Consider the following 16,821-nt stretch of genomic DNA (forward strand, 5'->3'; position numbering starts at 1 on the left):
ATGTAGTTTTATTTGCTTTCTAAATAATGATAATATACAGCATATTTCAAAAACCTAGAAGAATTCCGGGGCATGGTGGCACATCCCTTTAATCCCAGTATTTAGGAGGTAGAAGCCGGCAGATCTCTATGGAAGTCAGCCTGGTCTATATGGCGAGTTCCAGGTCAGCTGGGGCTATAGGGAGACTTTTTTTTTTTTTTTTAAAAAAAAGCTATTAGGAGGGATTTTGAATATTTATATCATGAAATGATAAGTGTTTGAGGATATGGGTATATTTACCCTGATTTAAAATATTATACAATGTGTACATGTATCAAAATATCATGTGGTATCCCATAAATATGTGCAAATTTTGGTTTTATGTATCAGTTAAAAATTTTAAATTAGGGGCTGGAGAGATGGCTCAGTGGTTAAGAACTGGTTGTTCTTGCAGAAGACCTGGGTTCGAATCCCCGCACCCACATGGCAGCTAACAACTGTCCATAACTCCAGTCCCAAAGGATCCGACAGCCTCTTCTGTGGGCATTGTGTGACATGGGTGCACTTACCTACATACAGGCAATACATGCATACACATAAAATAATAAAAATTTTTTAAAAAGTTAAAAAATTTTAAATTAGAAATACCAAAAGCCTCCAATTTTTTTGTATTTAAAAATATCCTACATCATTGACGAACCCACATAAGATGCTAAGTGAAAAAGCCAGTCACAGAAGATATCTGGAAACATTCAGAACCTGCAAATTTGTAGAGGTAGGAAGATTACTTTTTGCCTAGGATGGGGAATCAATGTGTTGGGAATAAATGGGGAATTACAGTTAATGAATACCAGGTTCCTTTACACTAACAAAAATGTCCTAAAACTAATAATGGTTGTACAGCCCCATAAATCTACTAAGTCACTGACTTGTACAGTTTTTTTTTTGTTGTTGTTGTTGTTTTTGAGACAGGGTCTCCCCGTAGCCCCAGCTGTCCTGGAACTCACTATGTAGACCAGGCTGGCCTTGAACTCACAGAGATCCACCTGCCTCTGCCTCTCAAGTGCTGGGATTGAAGGCCTGTGCCACCACGCCTGGCGGAATTGTATACTTTTAAGTGGAATACCTGTATAATGCATAAATTATATCTCAGTAAGCCCATTAGGAAGATATCTCAGTATGAAATAATGTCCAAACATGTCTAAGAATGATAATGCACCTGTTTAGAACAATTATCATAATACTCGGGTTCTTCAGAAGACCTCACACAGTCTCAGAGCACCCAGGTTCTTCAGAAGAGTACATAAATGCAAGGAATATAAGAACCTTATCTTGGTCTCTTCATGGCTTAAAAGCTGACTAATATTCTTAGTTTAAAAATATTTTGGTAAGGCAGCAATAGGAAAGATTGTAATTAGGACCAAACTGACAAAAAAGAGACACAGTACTGGCACATGATCATCCTAAGTAGCACTTGCTACACAAAATCACTGATGTTTATATATAAAAACATTTGAGCACTTATTCCTATACTTTTACTTTAATATTTGACATTTTTCTTTTTTTCAAAATTTAGTTCTCATATTCATGTAAGCTTTACATGTTTCATGTTCTTCTCATATAAGACTATAAAATCCTTAAGAGCTACCTGAATTGGGCACGTTGTCTCGTGCCTGTAATCCCAGCTCTTGGAAGAATAGGGTAGGAGGATCAAAAGTATGAAACCAGCCTGGGTTATATAGTGAATTTAAGGAAAGCTGGTGCTGCAGAGTGAGACACTATCTCAAACCACCCCCTTCCCTGACAAAAAGAGCCATGCCTTTTATACCTCTTTATAATCTTCCCCTAGAACTCGTACAGTGCTTTACATGATGTAAACATGAAAATGAATACCCACTGTCTGTCTGATGCACTCAATTCTCCATTTTTTAAGAGGAAGGTTCCTGATAAAGTTAATAGAATGAAGGAAATTCTTGAAGCAAGTCAACAAGCTAGAATGCAGTAACAAAATGAATGAGCATAGGCATAAACTCTACAAGAGTCTCAACAGATCTTAGCACTTATGAATGGAAGTTGGTTATATTTAGCTAAGTCTGAAGAATTATTGTGTGTGAAAAAATTTCTGTAAAAGTTTTACATCTCAAGTATCAAAATTTGCTATCTTACTTCAGCCCAATTCGTTGATGATGGTTCAATTTATCTTCATTTTTCCTGAGATCTGAATAGAAGATAAAGTCAGGTGTTTAATTTGAATTCATTTTGGAAAAAAAGATACTAAACTCAGTTACCTTATCTACAAAGAACTGCCTGAAGAAAAATACATTGAAATGATTTTCAAAACACAATGAAGAAAGAAAAAAACCCAGATAGTAAGAATACATAAAACTTTTCAAATCAATGCTGAAAAACCTAACAGATCTTAAAGATCATTTTTATGTAATGAATCAAAATTTCAATTAGAGTTACATAAAAAAGTACATAAAACAAGTCATGAACTATTGCAAATTTTACTGGCTATAGTAAAACAACCTTAAAAGATCTAATATCATTTACTATACTGTTTATATATAGTAGCGTTAGTAACCATAGCTTCTTAAGGTCTTATGATTAACTACATTAATTCTATTTACTTATGATTGAGTCAGGATCTCACTGAGTAGCACTGGCTGACCTGGAACTCTGGAACTCACTATGTAGACCAGGGTGGCCTTGAACTCACAGAAATCAGCCTGTCTCTGTCTCCCAAGTGCTGGGATTAAAGGCATGTGCCACTGTACTTGGCTTGGATTCATTATTCTTAAACATGTATTCATGAACTTCCTTGTTTTTGTTTAGTTAGTTTTGAGAGTGGATTTGTGCAGGCACTGAGCTCAAACTCCTGAAGAGAAAGGTATCATCTTCATTTTTTTTTTTTTTTTTTGGTTTTTTTGAGACAGGGCCTCCCTGTAGCCCCAGCTGTCCTGGAACTCACTATGTAGACCAGGTTGGCAATGAACTCACAGAGATCTGCCCGCCTCTGCCTCCCGAGTGCTGGGATTAAAGGCGTGAGCTACCACGCCTGGCTTTATATTCATTTTTTAAATTTGCAAAAGTTGGAAAATCATTGTCTTAAAATTAAAAGTAACTTAGTTTCATTGGATGGCCCCTCCCAGGCATAAGTGCAGTAGCAAGCCTTGTTAAAGAAATAGCAAGACTATTATGCTTCAAAAACAATTCCTTGAGAAAAATATACATTTTTTTGACATGTGAACATTTACTACCTTCCATAGAAAACACTACGTGTGTGTGTATTACATATATCTGAATTATAATTATTATAAAAACCAGAACAGGAAATTCCTGACATTACCAGGTCAATAACTGGCTAACTCACAAATTCTTGACCCTTTTGACCCATCATATCATTCAGATAAACTGTATATGTTACATGCAGTAAAGTATTAAATTTCATTTATATGTATAGGTAGTTTATTCTCTAGCTATCTGACTCACAAATTCTTGGTTTAGTAATATTACTAATATATAATGACTCATAGTGTCAGTTACCATCTTTAAGTATTTACTATTCATGAAGGATTCTAAGTGCTTTATATACATTAATACTTCAAATCCTATGAGGCAGAAATATATATTTTGTGACTGAGAAACTGAGGCACAAAGCTCAACCACTATAATAACATGTTGTAAGTGGTATTCAAACCCAGATCAGTCTCCAAAACCTATGCACCTAAGCATCTGGGTTGTTTCTCAGTAGCTAAACTCATAAACATTCTATGTTATTAGGGTAGCACAGTACATTCCATAGAAAAATGGTAATGAATTCACATGTATAACATATAAGTCTTGGAAAGTATGGAGAGATAAAAGATACTTAGGTTTAAGGAAAATATGCTAAAATTCTTTGGGCTTAGGCTCTAATTTTTTTTTCACTTCTTTGAAAATAAAATATCCTAAAACAAGCATCAAATTTCTAACAGAATCTTTCTCAATATAAATAAGTTAGCTTTCAATCTGTTAAGACTTTTCTGTCTAAAACAATAAAACAAAACCAATTTAGATCTTCCAAAAACCTGCAAATATTAACTACTTCATTGTCTTCAAACCAGGAGGTCTGTAACATACATCAAATTGGTAAACTGTCACATGCTGTTTAAGCTCACTGAGAAGCTAACTCTAGATCCAGAGTTGCCACTCCCCATTTCAGACCCAACTATGATGTCTCAAAGTGTCCTCTCAGGCCCTTTAACTCTGTGACAGACAGGGTAAAACAGTTCAAGAGTAAAAACACCTAAAAGGTAAACCATTTCCAACAGATGTTACTATTGCTTATCCCATGATATAAAACTGCCTATAGGGGTTTGATAGATAGTCAACAGTTAAGAGCACTACTGACTGTTCTTACAGAGGACCTGGGTTCAGTTCCTAGCACACATACGGTAGCTAACTCCAGTTCTAGGAGATATAATGCCCTCTTCAGACCTCCATGGGCATCACACGACATGGGTGCACTTACATACATGTAGGTGGTACACTCATACACACAAAATACAATTTTTTAAAAAATTAAAATATTTTAATAAAATTGCCTGTAACAGGAAAGAAAAGCTTTAAGTTAGCCATGGGAAGCTCATCCATGGAGAGAAAGTTCAACCAGAACTCCAACTTCTCCAGTTGGTTTCTTCTGAGCACTCAATTTGATGATGTCACCTTTCTGCTGTCATTTGTTCTTTTACTTGGAAGCCTCTTTCACCAGAGGGGACACTCCATTTTTCCCAGGACTTTCTTTATTAGGAACTCCAGCTGACTGTCTTAAAGGGACTTCCCAGGCTATTCGTGCTAAATGTTTATTTTTATTTTATGAGTGTATTGCTTGCATGTTTCTAAGTACATCCATGTCATGCAACGCCCGTGGAGGTCAGAAGAGGGTGTTGGATACCCTGGAACCAGTTATGGATGGTTGTTAGCCACCATGTGGGTGCTGGGAACTGAATCCAGGTCCTCTGCAAGAACATCCAGTGCTCAGCTGCTGAGCCATCTCTTCAGCCCCAGTGCTAGATGTTTTGAGTGCCTGATTTGGTGTTTCATTATCCATCTGCTACTTGCAATTTATTATTTTACCTTGGTTGGCTATATACTTAATTTATTTAAAACCAAAAATAAGGTTATTATAGATTATTCTCTGAATTGTACAGCAGTAAGTCACTTCCTGCTCATCTTGATTTTTTTCTTAGTCACAAGCCTAAATATGTCTAAGATGGGAATGTAAACTTAATCCATATCTACTCTCTAATACATAGTTATAAAGAACATCTTTATTTTTATTAACTGATTAAAAATGGGATTTCCAAGTTAGAGAATTTAACTTGGACTTTGTGACTTATGGTGATACTTACCTTCTAATGTTTTAATGCCTTCATCTACAAACTTCCTTGCAGCAGATGGACTACAACAAAAGAAACACATCATCTCCATATCAGGTGAAACTATGTCTTTTATGGTCAAGTATAGAGTCACTATTAAGCTAAAAAAACTTGCTAGGATGTTGCATCGTTACTTTGGTAATGTTCATTTTACTTAAAGAATTTCTGAAGCTTCAAACAAGTTGTGGGCAACCGTGAACTCAAATAAAAGAAAGATACCTAAGCAGATAGCGTCAAGCTCATGCACAGATATGTGGGCACTTGAAAACTTCATTCATTCAACTGAGATTTACTGAGGGTCAATCATGTACTCTCCTGGAAACACAGCATAAATAAGACAAGAGCCCTCACATTTCCAGTCCAGTAGGGCGGTAAGAATGGGGGGAGGAAGAAAGACAGACAATAACTACGGAAATAAACAAGAAAATAGCAGGTAGATGAATATAGCGGGACATGAAAGAGTGGCTGATTTTCATGTTAGGCTGGATGATAAACAAAGGCCTCTGAAATACTGAAGCTAAGATATCAAATGACAAAAAGTCAGTTATTTGAGAGACCAAAGGGAAAAACATTTCAGGCAAAGAAAACAATTCATGAGCGGCCCTCAGGCAAGCATGAATTTGACTTGTTTGAGAAGAGGAAAATTAGTATGGCAGAATGATGTAAAGGATGATGTGAAATACCACTGGGCAGTACACAAGAGTCACACTCTATAGCAATCCTTATGCCATAGTGGCAAGCTTGAGTTCTTATTCTGAGCACAATGTGTAGCTATTAGAAATGAGCAAAGCAGTCAAAAAAACTCCTTTAGACTTATAGATTATCATTGTGATTACTGTGTTTATATGAATAAATCAGGACAGCAGAGAGGACCAAGGATGCTCTTAGGGAATGGCAGGGACAAGGGTCAGAAGGAATGTTAGAAATTAATACAACTTCCCTCTCATTTTGCAGGGAAGGATTTGGTAACCTACAACAACAAAGTGACTGGCTATGCTGACAAATCTAGACTGCAGTAGTAACAGCAACAGCACCTATACTTCCCAACTCTCTTGCACTGTATCAAAGAGCAGAGAATAGAAAGAAATGGATGGGTACACACATATAACACCTAAGCATGATGGTCTGTGATACAGTATTTTGGGGCAAACACCATGATATTTATTATCTGTAGTACAGAAACTGACACTGATGTTAGGAGGCAACATGGTGAAGAAGAAACAGAACAGAAGTGGGAGCCAGAAGACAAGGGTTCTAACTCTAGCTATGCAACAGCTGATCCCTTTCTGTATTTAAGTTTCAATTTTCTTTTCTGAAAAACAGAGGTTAATACAGCAAATGCTCTCCAAATGATCTTCTAATGAACATTTTAAAGTAGCCTTGGATTCCCAAGGAGTCATGCTCATTTTTGGTTTACTGTGTTTAAGAATTTAATATAAATTAGGCTAACTTTCACTGGCAATGTGGCCATTTTAATGGGACAATGATCATATATATATATAAAAGAATGTTTTGTTCCATAAAGATGAGAGATGAATACAGTACCACAGTCTTAGCATTTCAGTGTTAATCTTTCTTAGCATTTCAGTGTTAATCTTTCTTTTGTCCAGTGTTCAAGAAGCCGGATACCTTCTAAAAAGGACCGAGTTCTTATTCCAAATTCACAAGGAAAGAAAATGCTTAAGATAACCAAGCTCAGAGCAGCAGGTGCACAGTCTAAAATGGGCAGGAAGATATACAAAGCAAGTACTAGAATTTAGAGAAAGAAGAGAATATTTTTGTCTGGGAAATCAAACTGGGAAGGAGGAGGTAGGTAACATCATTTGCCTTGGATGGGCTTTTAAAACAGAACAGCAGGAACCGGGTGTAGTGGCGCACGCCTTTAATCCCAGCACTCACGAGGCAGAGGCAGGACAGAAAACCTGCAGAAGAGCAACTGAAGAACCAGCTGCAGATCCCTAAGCTATGAAGGATGAACCATATGGGGAAAGGCACAGAGAGGAAATGAAGTGCAAGTTTAGAAGGGAAACAGCATGGAATTTAGTTTGAGTGACATGAAAAATAAAACTTATTTACAGCTATGTTTTACAACTTAAGAAATAGTTCTTACCCAATGCCACTAACTCGAGTCAGGAAATTGATAGATGAACTTGTATCATCCTGTCGAATCTTTAAGAAAAAAAAAAAAAAGCCTAACAATGATTAAGGAATGCTTTTTAAACTGAAATTATCTTACTGGAAATATACCAGTATGCTAAAAATAAAGTGAAAAATTATTTGCATTTGCCTTGATAATTCACACAGCCTTGATTCACACAGCCTTTGCATTTGCCTTGATAATACACACCTAAGTAACCTGGGTGGTTAGTAGGTAATACAGCAGCTGAATACACCTCATTCCTTGTTTATTCAATACATGGGTTTTGTTTTTTGTATACATATGTTGTGAAATATTTAGATCTATCTAATTAATAAATGCATCACCTTGTGTAGTCATCTTTGTGGTACATGCATTTAATATCCACTTGCTTCGCAGTTTTCAAATTTTCTCAATGCTGTTAGAAGTACCATTCACAGATGACCCAAAATGAGATAATTAAAGCAAAAAAAAAAAAATCATGTATAGCTTCTTCAAAATTGTCTTGAAAATGAAGGTCCAACTCTATCATAGATGCTAAAAGTCTCTTAAATGTCATATAAAGTGGGGAAAAGTCTGATTTTTTTTTTGTGCTTGTTTTGTTTGTGAGACAGTCTCAATGTGTTGCCCAGACTGGTCTTAAATTTATGAACTCAAGAGAGCTTCCTGCCTCATCTTCCCAAGTATAGATGGAACAACAGGAATGTTCTACCCAATCCTATTAAGTTAATGATATAGAAATAATATTTACATCTTAAAAATAGAATAGTTAGGGGCTGGAGAGATGGCTCAGCAGTTAAGAGCATTGGCTGTTCTTGCAGAGGACCCAGTTTTGTTCCCAGCACCCAGGTGGTAGATAACAACCAAACATTAACTCCAGTTCTAGGGAATCTCACACCCTCCTCTGGCCTCCACAGGCAATGCACACATGTGGTACACTTACATACATGCAGGCAAAACACTCATCAACATTAAATAAAAATTAAATAGAACACTTAAATGCATAAAGTGCACAACCATTCCCCACCAGCTGTCCTGCCCCACGACAAGCTGCCATAAGGAAAGTCACCAAGAAACGAGCTCACTTTTTACCTTTTCCAGTTTACGCAATTTTCCAGTTGCTAAAAATTCATCGATCTTTTCAGCAATTTTTGTTCCTACTCCCGGCTGTACAGAAAATTAAAAACACAGACATCATAAGAATGCTTGCCAAATTACTAAAAGACAGCAAGCAGCAAAAAGCCAACAATCATCCTATGATACACTTTGAAGGAAAGGACAAAGAAAACTGAACAAATTTCTATGTCGAACACCATAACATTTTTAGTAGCTGCATAGTATTTCATTTCATGAATTTACTTAACAGATATCCTACATGTGAGCATTGAGAGATTTTCATTATTTGACAGTGTATTAAGAAAAAAATACATATATTGGTGCTGGAGAGATGGCTCAGCAGTTAAAAATGCTTACTGCTCTTGTAGAAGACCTGGGTTAAGCTCCCAGCACTCATTCAGCAGTTCACAACCATTGGAACTCCAGTTCCAGGGTATATAATACCCTCTTCTGGCCATAACAGGCTCCTCATGCACATGGTATACATAAACTCATGCAAGCAGAGACACAGCCACATAAAAATGGTCTTAGACACCACATAGTGAGAACAACTTTTCCAGACTGGCACAGTCCAACAACGTCTTGCCATCACACTCTTTTCACTGCATTTCCAGGGCCCAAGCACTCAGATGTGATGAACCAATGAATCCTCACTACACATTAACTCTACTGATCTCCTTAGGACAAAATCCTTGAAGTGAAACTGCTGGGTCAAAAAAACATAAACATTCTGCCAAATGATCCATCAGAAAGATTGTATCAATGAACGAACATTTCTTTTGACCACAGGTCTTATTATATTTGATAATCTGACAGGTACTTCAGAGTATCTTAATTAATTTATTAATAAACCTCTTTGTTTCACATTTATTGGTCCTATTATTTGTGTGGGGGGGGGTGGTGCACACATGCTACAGTGTGCTTGTAGAGGTCAGAGGATAACTTATGTCAATTATTTCCTTAAATCATATGGGTTCCTGGAATCAAATGCAGGATCGGCAGACTCAGCAACAAGCACCTATACTCATTGAGCCACCTTGACAGCCTGCTTATTGGTCTTTTAGTTAAACCTTCAATATGCATAATATGTTCCAGTTATTTCTGACAGTCTCCTAGCCCTACCTTCACCTATGTTCTATATTTATTTAATTAATAAATGCCCCCAAATTATTGAGAGCATATTCAACTTTTAAAAGATACCATTACCAAGGAGAAATGAATAAATTAGGCTTCTCATTTTCTAAATTAAATGATAAAAGGTAAACAGTTTACAGATAGTGCTACAATAATTTTACTCACCTCAAGCAATTTAGACTGGGGTTATTTTCTTTGTAAAATATTTATTATTTTTATGTGTATGAGCATATTGCCTGCATGTGTGTAAGTACACCCATGTCGTATAATGCCCACAGATGTCAGAAGAGGGTGTCAGAGCCCCTGGAACTGGAGTTACGGACAGCTGTTAACTCCATGTGGGTGCTGGGATTTGAACCTGGGTCTTCTGTAAGAGCAGTCAGTGTTCTTAACCACTGAGCCATCTCCCCAGCCCCAACCCTGGCTATTTTCTATTCCTAACATTAAAGAATAAAAGGCAAACACATTCTGGAAATTTCAGATTCCTAGAATTATTTAGAAGCATTCATATTATCTAGACAGTAGACAGGTCTGAGATTCCTAAAATAATCATAAAAAAGAATATTTTTATGTTAAGTTCAGTAATAAAGATCTAAAAGGACACTTAGTGATAACAAAATGATGAAATGCCAAGACAGAAACTCAGAACAAGAATTACAGTCTAATGTATTTATAATTTGGTTGGCTATTGTATTTAAGGAAAATATATTGACACTAAGATAATTTATAGCACAAAGAATTAAAATCTACACACAACAGCATTTAAAAAAGATTCCTTTTAATTATTTTTAGTCATGCGTATGTTTGAGTGTGCGTATGTGCAGGTGAGCTGTAAATGTCTGTGGAGCCCAAAGGTGTCAGAGCCTCCTGGAACTGGCTATAACCCCCTGACATGGATGCTGGGAACAAAACTCAGGTCCTCTGGAAGAGCAACAGGCTCTGAACTGCTGAACCGTCTTTCTAGACGCCCCCCCCCCCCACTAGAGCATTTTTATCAAGGAACAAATTCAAGGTTAGGATGTGATACATGATTAATGTGAAATTTCTCATTCAGTCATAAAAGTGAATACAAGGTTCATGGTAATGCTATGACTCTGAAGGGTGAAAATATAAGGACACAAATGGTTCACACTCTCGATAGTCTTATAAGAAAGTTAAGGATGATCAAATAGTATTACTTAAAAATTCCAGAGCACTTTTGTGAAACACAAAGAGAAACAAGAAGAGGTAACCATCAATATCTGGGCCATTCAAAGGTCATGTCAGCTCGGCCTCTTTAACGAAAGATAAATAAGATATGGTCCTTAAATTTGAGGAAGTTTAGAATACTTGGTGAGATCTGAATGAAAACAATCTATCATTATGCAGACTTCCCAGAATATTCTCAGTGATGTTATCACAAATCACCAAGAGATGTGACTCTCTAGAAAACATGACACATTTCTAGCATACAGGGCTTCAAAGAAATTTACAGAGAACAGGCTAACTACCGTAATGTATAAAGGGCTTAACTGTGTGCTGACCGGTTGGTAAGATCTCTCTGGAGAACACGAACCCACACAAATTCTTATACCTGGGAATGACAGGATGGCTAGGGACCATTATACCAACAGCAGTCTCTTTCAACCATGGTCTTTTTAAGGACTCACACTGAAGGCAATCTTCAGTTTGAGAATGAATGTTTATGTATATGGCAAAGTATTATATAAAGGAAATGAATTGCCTAATTCCTTCCCCCTAAAGAAAAGCATTTGTATTCAAAAAGTATCACTATGTTAATATTATTCCAAGAAATTAGGATCAGTGAAATTGGTCTGTGTGAGTCAAAGGAGGTTCAGAGAAGTGAGTTCATCTTATAGAAACCCATCAAATTTGTACATGTGTGAAGTCTTCAAGCAGCATGTTCATTATGCTTACCAATTTCTTAGCTTCTGCTCCACTCTTGATTTTGTGTGGGTACTTTGCTATAACAGATGCTGCTTTTCTATAAGAAAAAAAAATTGAAAATCCTGTAAGACCCTAAAGTTTTTTAAAATTTCTGCATATGCTTATGTATCTGTGTATGCCACCTGTGTGGGGGTGCCTGTAGAGGTCAGAAGGAAGAGTCAGATCCCCTGGAGCTAGAGTTACAGGCAGTTGTGAGCCACCTGGATATGGCTCTTCTCGAAGAGCAGTCTGCTGAGCTATCTCTCCAGCCCCAAGACCTTACTTTTCTCTTAAACTGAAATATACATAAAAACTTATACTATTACAAAGATAGCCGGTTTTGGGGCTGGAGAGATGGCTCAGTGGTTAAGAAAACTGGTTGTTCTTGCAGAAGACCCGGGTTCAATCCCAGCACCCACATGGCAGCTAACAACTGTCTGTAACTCCAGTCCCAGGGGATCCAACAGCCTCTTCTGACCTCCGAGGGCAATGCACGATAGGGGTGCAATACACACATATACATAAGTAAAATAGAAAAAAAAAGATAGCTAGTTTTCCACTTAAAACTTGATAGCTGATATGCAACCTACTATACCTCTAACTTCTTAATTAAAGCTCCTCACACTTGAGGATATGATTTCAACTATACATTTAGCACTAGAAGGAATCAGGCTACTGCAGTCTCCTTTCTAGACAGTAAAGAGAAAATATCAAGCCAGTTTTTAGAAACTGTTCGTAATTACTGCATACAACTCTACCACCATAATATCTATAATACTTAAATTATTAGATACCATATTTGCTCACGGAAAGCTTTTAAAATTCACGATTACAAAATGTATTTCCTTAGATCTTCTTTTTAAAATTATTCCCCTGCCGGCATAAAACTGAGGCCTTGCCTACCTGATTCTTGTGTGTGTACATACATTTGAATGCCTGAAGACAATCTTGGGTGTCGTTCCTCAGACATTGTCCATCCTTTTTTAAAAAATATGACAGGTTCTTTCACTGCCTGGAGCTTGCCAAGTAGGGCTAAGCTGGCTGGCCATCAAGCCCCAGGGATCCACTGTTTCTGCCTCCCCAGCACTGGGATTACAAGTATATGACAACACATGAGACTTCCTTCTTTCCTGACACAGGTCCTGGGATCCAACCCAGGTCCTCATGTTTACAAGACAAACACTTTACAGACTGAGCTATCTCCCCAGTTCCCTACCAGATTCTTAATTCTCAAAAATCTCACACAGCTCAATAATCCAGTAACAGATTAGGTATACCTTGTGAGCTCACTGACTATATCCTATCATAATTTCAATGTTAAATGTAGTTTAGAATTGATGCTGGTAAAAAGTAACAGTTCGACTAACTCTAAAACATAATTATTGAATAATCTTTAGAACCTTGAATTTTTTTCATTCCAACATAATCTTTGAGATTTAGATTTCAACTTCTCTGTTAGCATATGACTGATAATAAGTCTGGAAAGGGCACACTTATAGGCTAAGAAGCAAGTGTAATGAAAGTTTATAGAGGGAATTATTTCAAGAATGTTAAGTAGATCCAGATTATTGATACTGTGGGTCAAAGCCTGGAAGAATTAAGATCATAAAAGGCCTTTTGTATGCTATGATGTATTTAGGTTTTATCAGGAAAAGAAAAAATAATTATTTGTAATGGGAGAATGACGGGATTATATGACGATTTCCAAAAGTTCGTTTTGGCCTCAATCAAGGGAAGCAGAAGTAGCTTTTTCAGATTTACTTTCCGCTTATACCTCTCTTAAGCAAAGTGAATTACTGACTTCTAGAAAATGTCATTCTGTCATGTGTCAATGCCTGGGCACATTTTATTTCCTTTGTCCAGACTGTTCTTCCTCTCACTTAACTCCTGAGCTCCTTCAAGACATCTCATCTCTGAAAATTCTTATGACCCAAACAGAATGGAGGGCTAAGTGTCTCTATGACTTCTAGATGACATATGGATGATAGTACAATTCCTTTACATAGAAAATCATAGGAAAGAATAAAAGGAGGGAAAAAAAACCCCACCTCAGTATTGAAATATATTGAATAGGAAGGGAAATTTTGTAGGAAAAACCCAGTTAAGACACAGTTTGGGAGGCTGGAAAGATGGCTCAGCAGTTGAGAGCACTGGCTGCTCTTACAGAGGACCCAGCTTCAATTCCCAGCACCCACATGGCAGCTAACAACTCCAGACCCAGGGGAATCCAACACCCTCTTCTGACCTCCATGTGCCTTACACAACACGGGCGCACCTACAGATTTGCAGGCAATACACTCATACATATAAAAATAAAATTCAAGATGGATGTGATGGTGCACGCCTTTAATCCCAGCACTTGGGAGGCAGAGGCAGGTGGATCTCTGCGAGTTCAAGGCCAGCCTGGTCTATATAGCAAGTTCTAGGCCAGCTGGGGCTGCAGGGAGACTCTGCCTCAAAAAGACAAATAAATAAATAAATAAATAAATAAATAAATAAATAACAGTTTTGGAGTCACTGACATAATGATATTCAAAGCTAATAAAGGAAAAGTATAAAAGTGAGGGGAAGTACTCTGAGTTGGTAGTACTGGAAACTATGAACCTTAAAGGCTAAGACACATGAAAAAAAAAATGAAAGAATTGGAGCTGGAGAGAAGGCTCAGCAATTAAGAGCATTGGCTGCTCTTGCAGAGGACCTGGGTTCAATTCTCAGCACCCACATGTGGCTAGCAACTGTCTATAACACCAGTTCCAGGGGATTTGAAGCTCTCTTCTGACTCTGTGGGTACTGCACAACACGGGTGTACTTACATGCAGGCAATACATTCATACACATAAAACTTTTTTTAATTAAAAAAATGAAAGAACTGAAGAGTGGCATCAGAGAAGTCAAGTGAAAGGTTTTTATGGAGTGAAGTAGCAGTGAATGTCACGAACAGTCCAGTAAGGGGCACATAGGTGAGAGCATTTCAGAGGAATGATGCTGTAATGACACAAAGAATTTATTTCACTTTCGGACTATGCTTGTAACTTCAATATTTTACCAAAACAATTTTCTGCTCCTCAGTAAGGAAAGCATGCTTGATCCTGTCACTGACACATTTAGCACGCATAGAACCCCCATTGGCTCTACTTAAACATCTTTTTCTGTGTGTTGGACAATCTTATGCTGGACCATTTGGGTCCAAGTCAAGTCCCCGGAAGACGAAAAAGCAAACATGACTTCTAGAACCAAATCTATTTCACAGTACAAACCTCAACTGTCATTCATTATGGTTTAAAATAGCAGTCATTCCTGATTAATAATATGTATCAGACTAAATCTGTTTTCATTCAGAATTGTGAACTTACCTGAATTAACACTTCAATACACAGCCAAAATTCTGGAATGTTAAATAAGATACCACACCTAGTTGTTGTTTGGCTTTTTTTTTTTTAACTTTTCAGATGGCCCAACTACCCACTGCATTCCCATCCCTGTTAAGTGATTTATGAAACACAGGCGTCCCGGAATGCCAGTAACGTACCTGTACGCATTATACTTGTGGATGGCCTGGCTCACGTTCTTCTCAAAGTTTGCGAGTTCTGAAAAGACAACAAAGGGCGCGAGTAAACACCAAGTTCACCCAGGAGAACCGCGTTCGCTGGAAGGGGGTGTGGACCGCGCTCCTCGACAGGCCGCGGGACGCTGCGGGCGGAGGCCTGACGCGGACGCACGGCCGGCGGAAGGGAGGCGAGGTCGGCTGGGGACTGACCCACGAGCATGTCCGTGATGCCGCCGTTGAGTGTCTCCTGCGGCGCCTTGCGTTTGCTCATGGCGGCTGTCACCTAAAGCCGGGCAGCTCCGGATCGGCGGCCGCGACACGGGCGAAACAATGCCCGCTCTTGACAGGGCGCGGCGCGCTGACGTCACGCGCCCGGCGGAAGGGCGGGGCCAGAGGACGTGAGCTTGGCGGAAGGGAAGCCAGGAAAGGAGGGCCGGGCCCCTCCTCTCTGAAGTCAGGTGTTGGGGAGGTGGCGCGCTCACCACTACCTCCCCGTAAGTTCTTAACCGAAGAGCTTCTGTCTGCTCTCCGAGTGCTTTCCTAGAAAGGGAAATAGTCCCATTTAGAGTCTGAAATATATCAGGCTGTGGTCGCCGAGGTGCGGGAGGCTGCAGGTGCGCTGTGGGTAACAGCCTAGTCTATTTCATATGCGCGGAGAGGCGGCGCCAGCCTCACCTGTCAGAACCACAGGCCCTTGGACACCGTACAGAGTCAGAACGTTTTAGCATGCTTGTCAATCAATATACATAAAGGGTGTGTGTGTCTGTGTCTGTATGTGTGTGTGTTTTTTAATTTCTATGTTTTTTGTTGGAGAAACTAAGAAGATAAAAACACATGAAAGAAGTATTTGACTTAATCAGCAACGGAACCCTAATACGGCTTATATGTGAGAAGTTTACAGTCCAGAAACCGAAACACAGCACAAGCACTACTTAGAAGTTTCCTGGGCGTGGTGGTGCACAGCACCATACCTAACTGCAATTCCAAGCAATTGATTTGGGCATAAAGTGAAGCTGTTATTAGAATACATGCTAATGTAGGAAAATCCGAAAGCGGAAAAGGAGAAAAGCAAAACTCAGTGATCACTTTGCCATCCAGTCTGACCACTACTAATAGTTCGGGACACACACTTTTGCTTCTCTAATCCAATCCTTTTAAAATTCCCATTATTGCTGGCCTTTATTTTTATATTTTATTTTCTTAAGATTTATTCATTTATATTTTATGTGTATGAATGTTTTGCCTGCATGCATATAAGCACACCACATGCATGCATTGCAAACAGAGGCCAGAGGGCATTGGATCCCCTGGAACCATGTGGGTGCCAGGAACCTAACCTGGGTCCTCTGAAGAGGGAGAGTGCTCTTAACTGCAGAGCCATCTCTTCAACCAACAGGGTGTTACTTTGTAATCAACTGTTCTAGAACTCAATATGTAGCCCAAGCCGGTCTCAAACTCACAGGAATCTTCCTCCACATTTTGGGTGCTGGGACTACAAGCATGCACCACCATGACCAGGAAATTATTATTTTTTAACCACAAGAAATTATTTAGATAAAATT

General features: G+C 38.5%; 1 protein-coding gene across 3 annotated transcripts in view; it reads right to left on the reverse strand.

Moving 5' to 3' along the window:
* Window positions 1-15,626, reverse strand: part of Polb (DNA polymerase beta) — a 37,429-nt gene extending 21,803 nt beyond the window's left edge. For all 3 annotated transcript variants that reach the window (XR_606909.2, XM_008824230.2, XM_029559214.1), the window contains exons 1-7: window positions 15,470-15,626; window positions 15,242-15,299; window positions 11,704-11,770; window positions 8,629-8,703; window positions 7,510-7,568; window positions 5,373-5,422; window positions 2,146-2,197 (exon numbers count right to left, since the gene is read on the reverse strand). Coding sequence is in view for 2 of the 3 variants with exons in the window: in XM_008824230.2 (XP_008822452.1) it covers window positions 2,146-2,197; window positions 5,373-5,422; window positions 7,510-7,568; window positions 8,629-8,703; window positions 11,704-11,770; window positions 15,242-15,299; window positions 15,470-15,530 (422 nt within the window). In the remaining variant the exon portion in view is untranslated. The remainder of the gene's footprint in view (window positions 1-2,145; window positions 2,198-5,372; window positions 5,423-7,509; window positions 7,569-8,628; window positions 8,704-11,703; window positions 11,771-15,241; window positions 15,300-15,469) is intronic.
* Window positions 15,627-16,821: the final 1,195 nt, after the last annotated feature.

This window comes from Nannospalax galili, unplaced genomic scaffold (genome assembly GCF_000622305.1).
Source record: "Nannospalax galili isolate Female #2095 unplaced genomic scaffold, S.galili_v1.0 scaffold569, whole genome shotgun sequence".
Lineage (NCBI taxonomy): Eukaryota > Metazoa > Chordata > Mammalia > Rodentia > Spalacidae > Nannospalax > Nannospalax galili.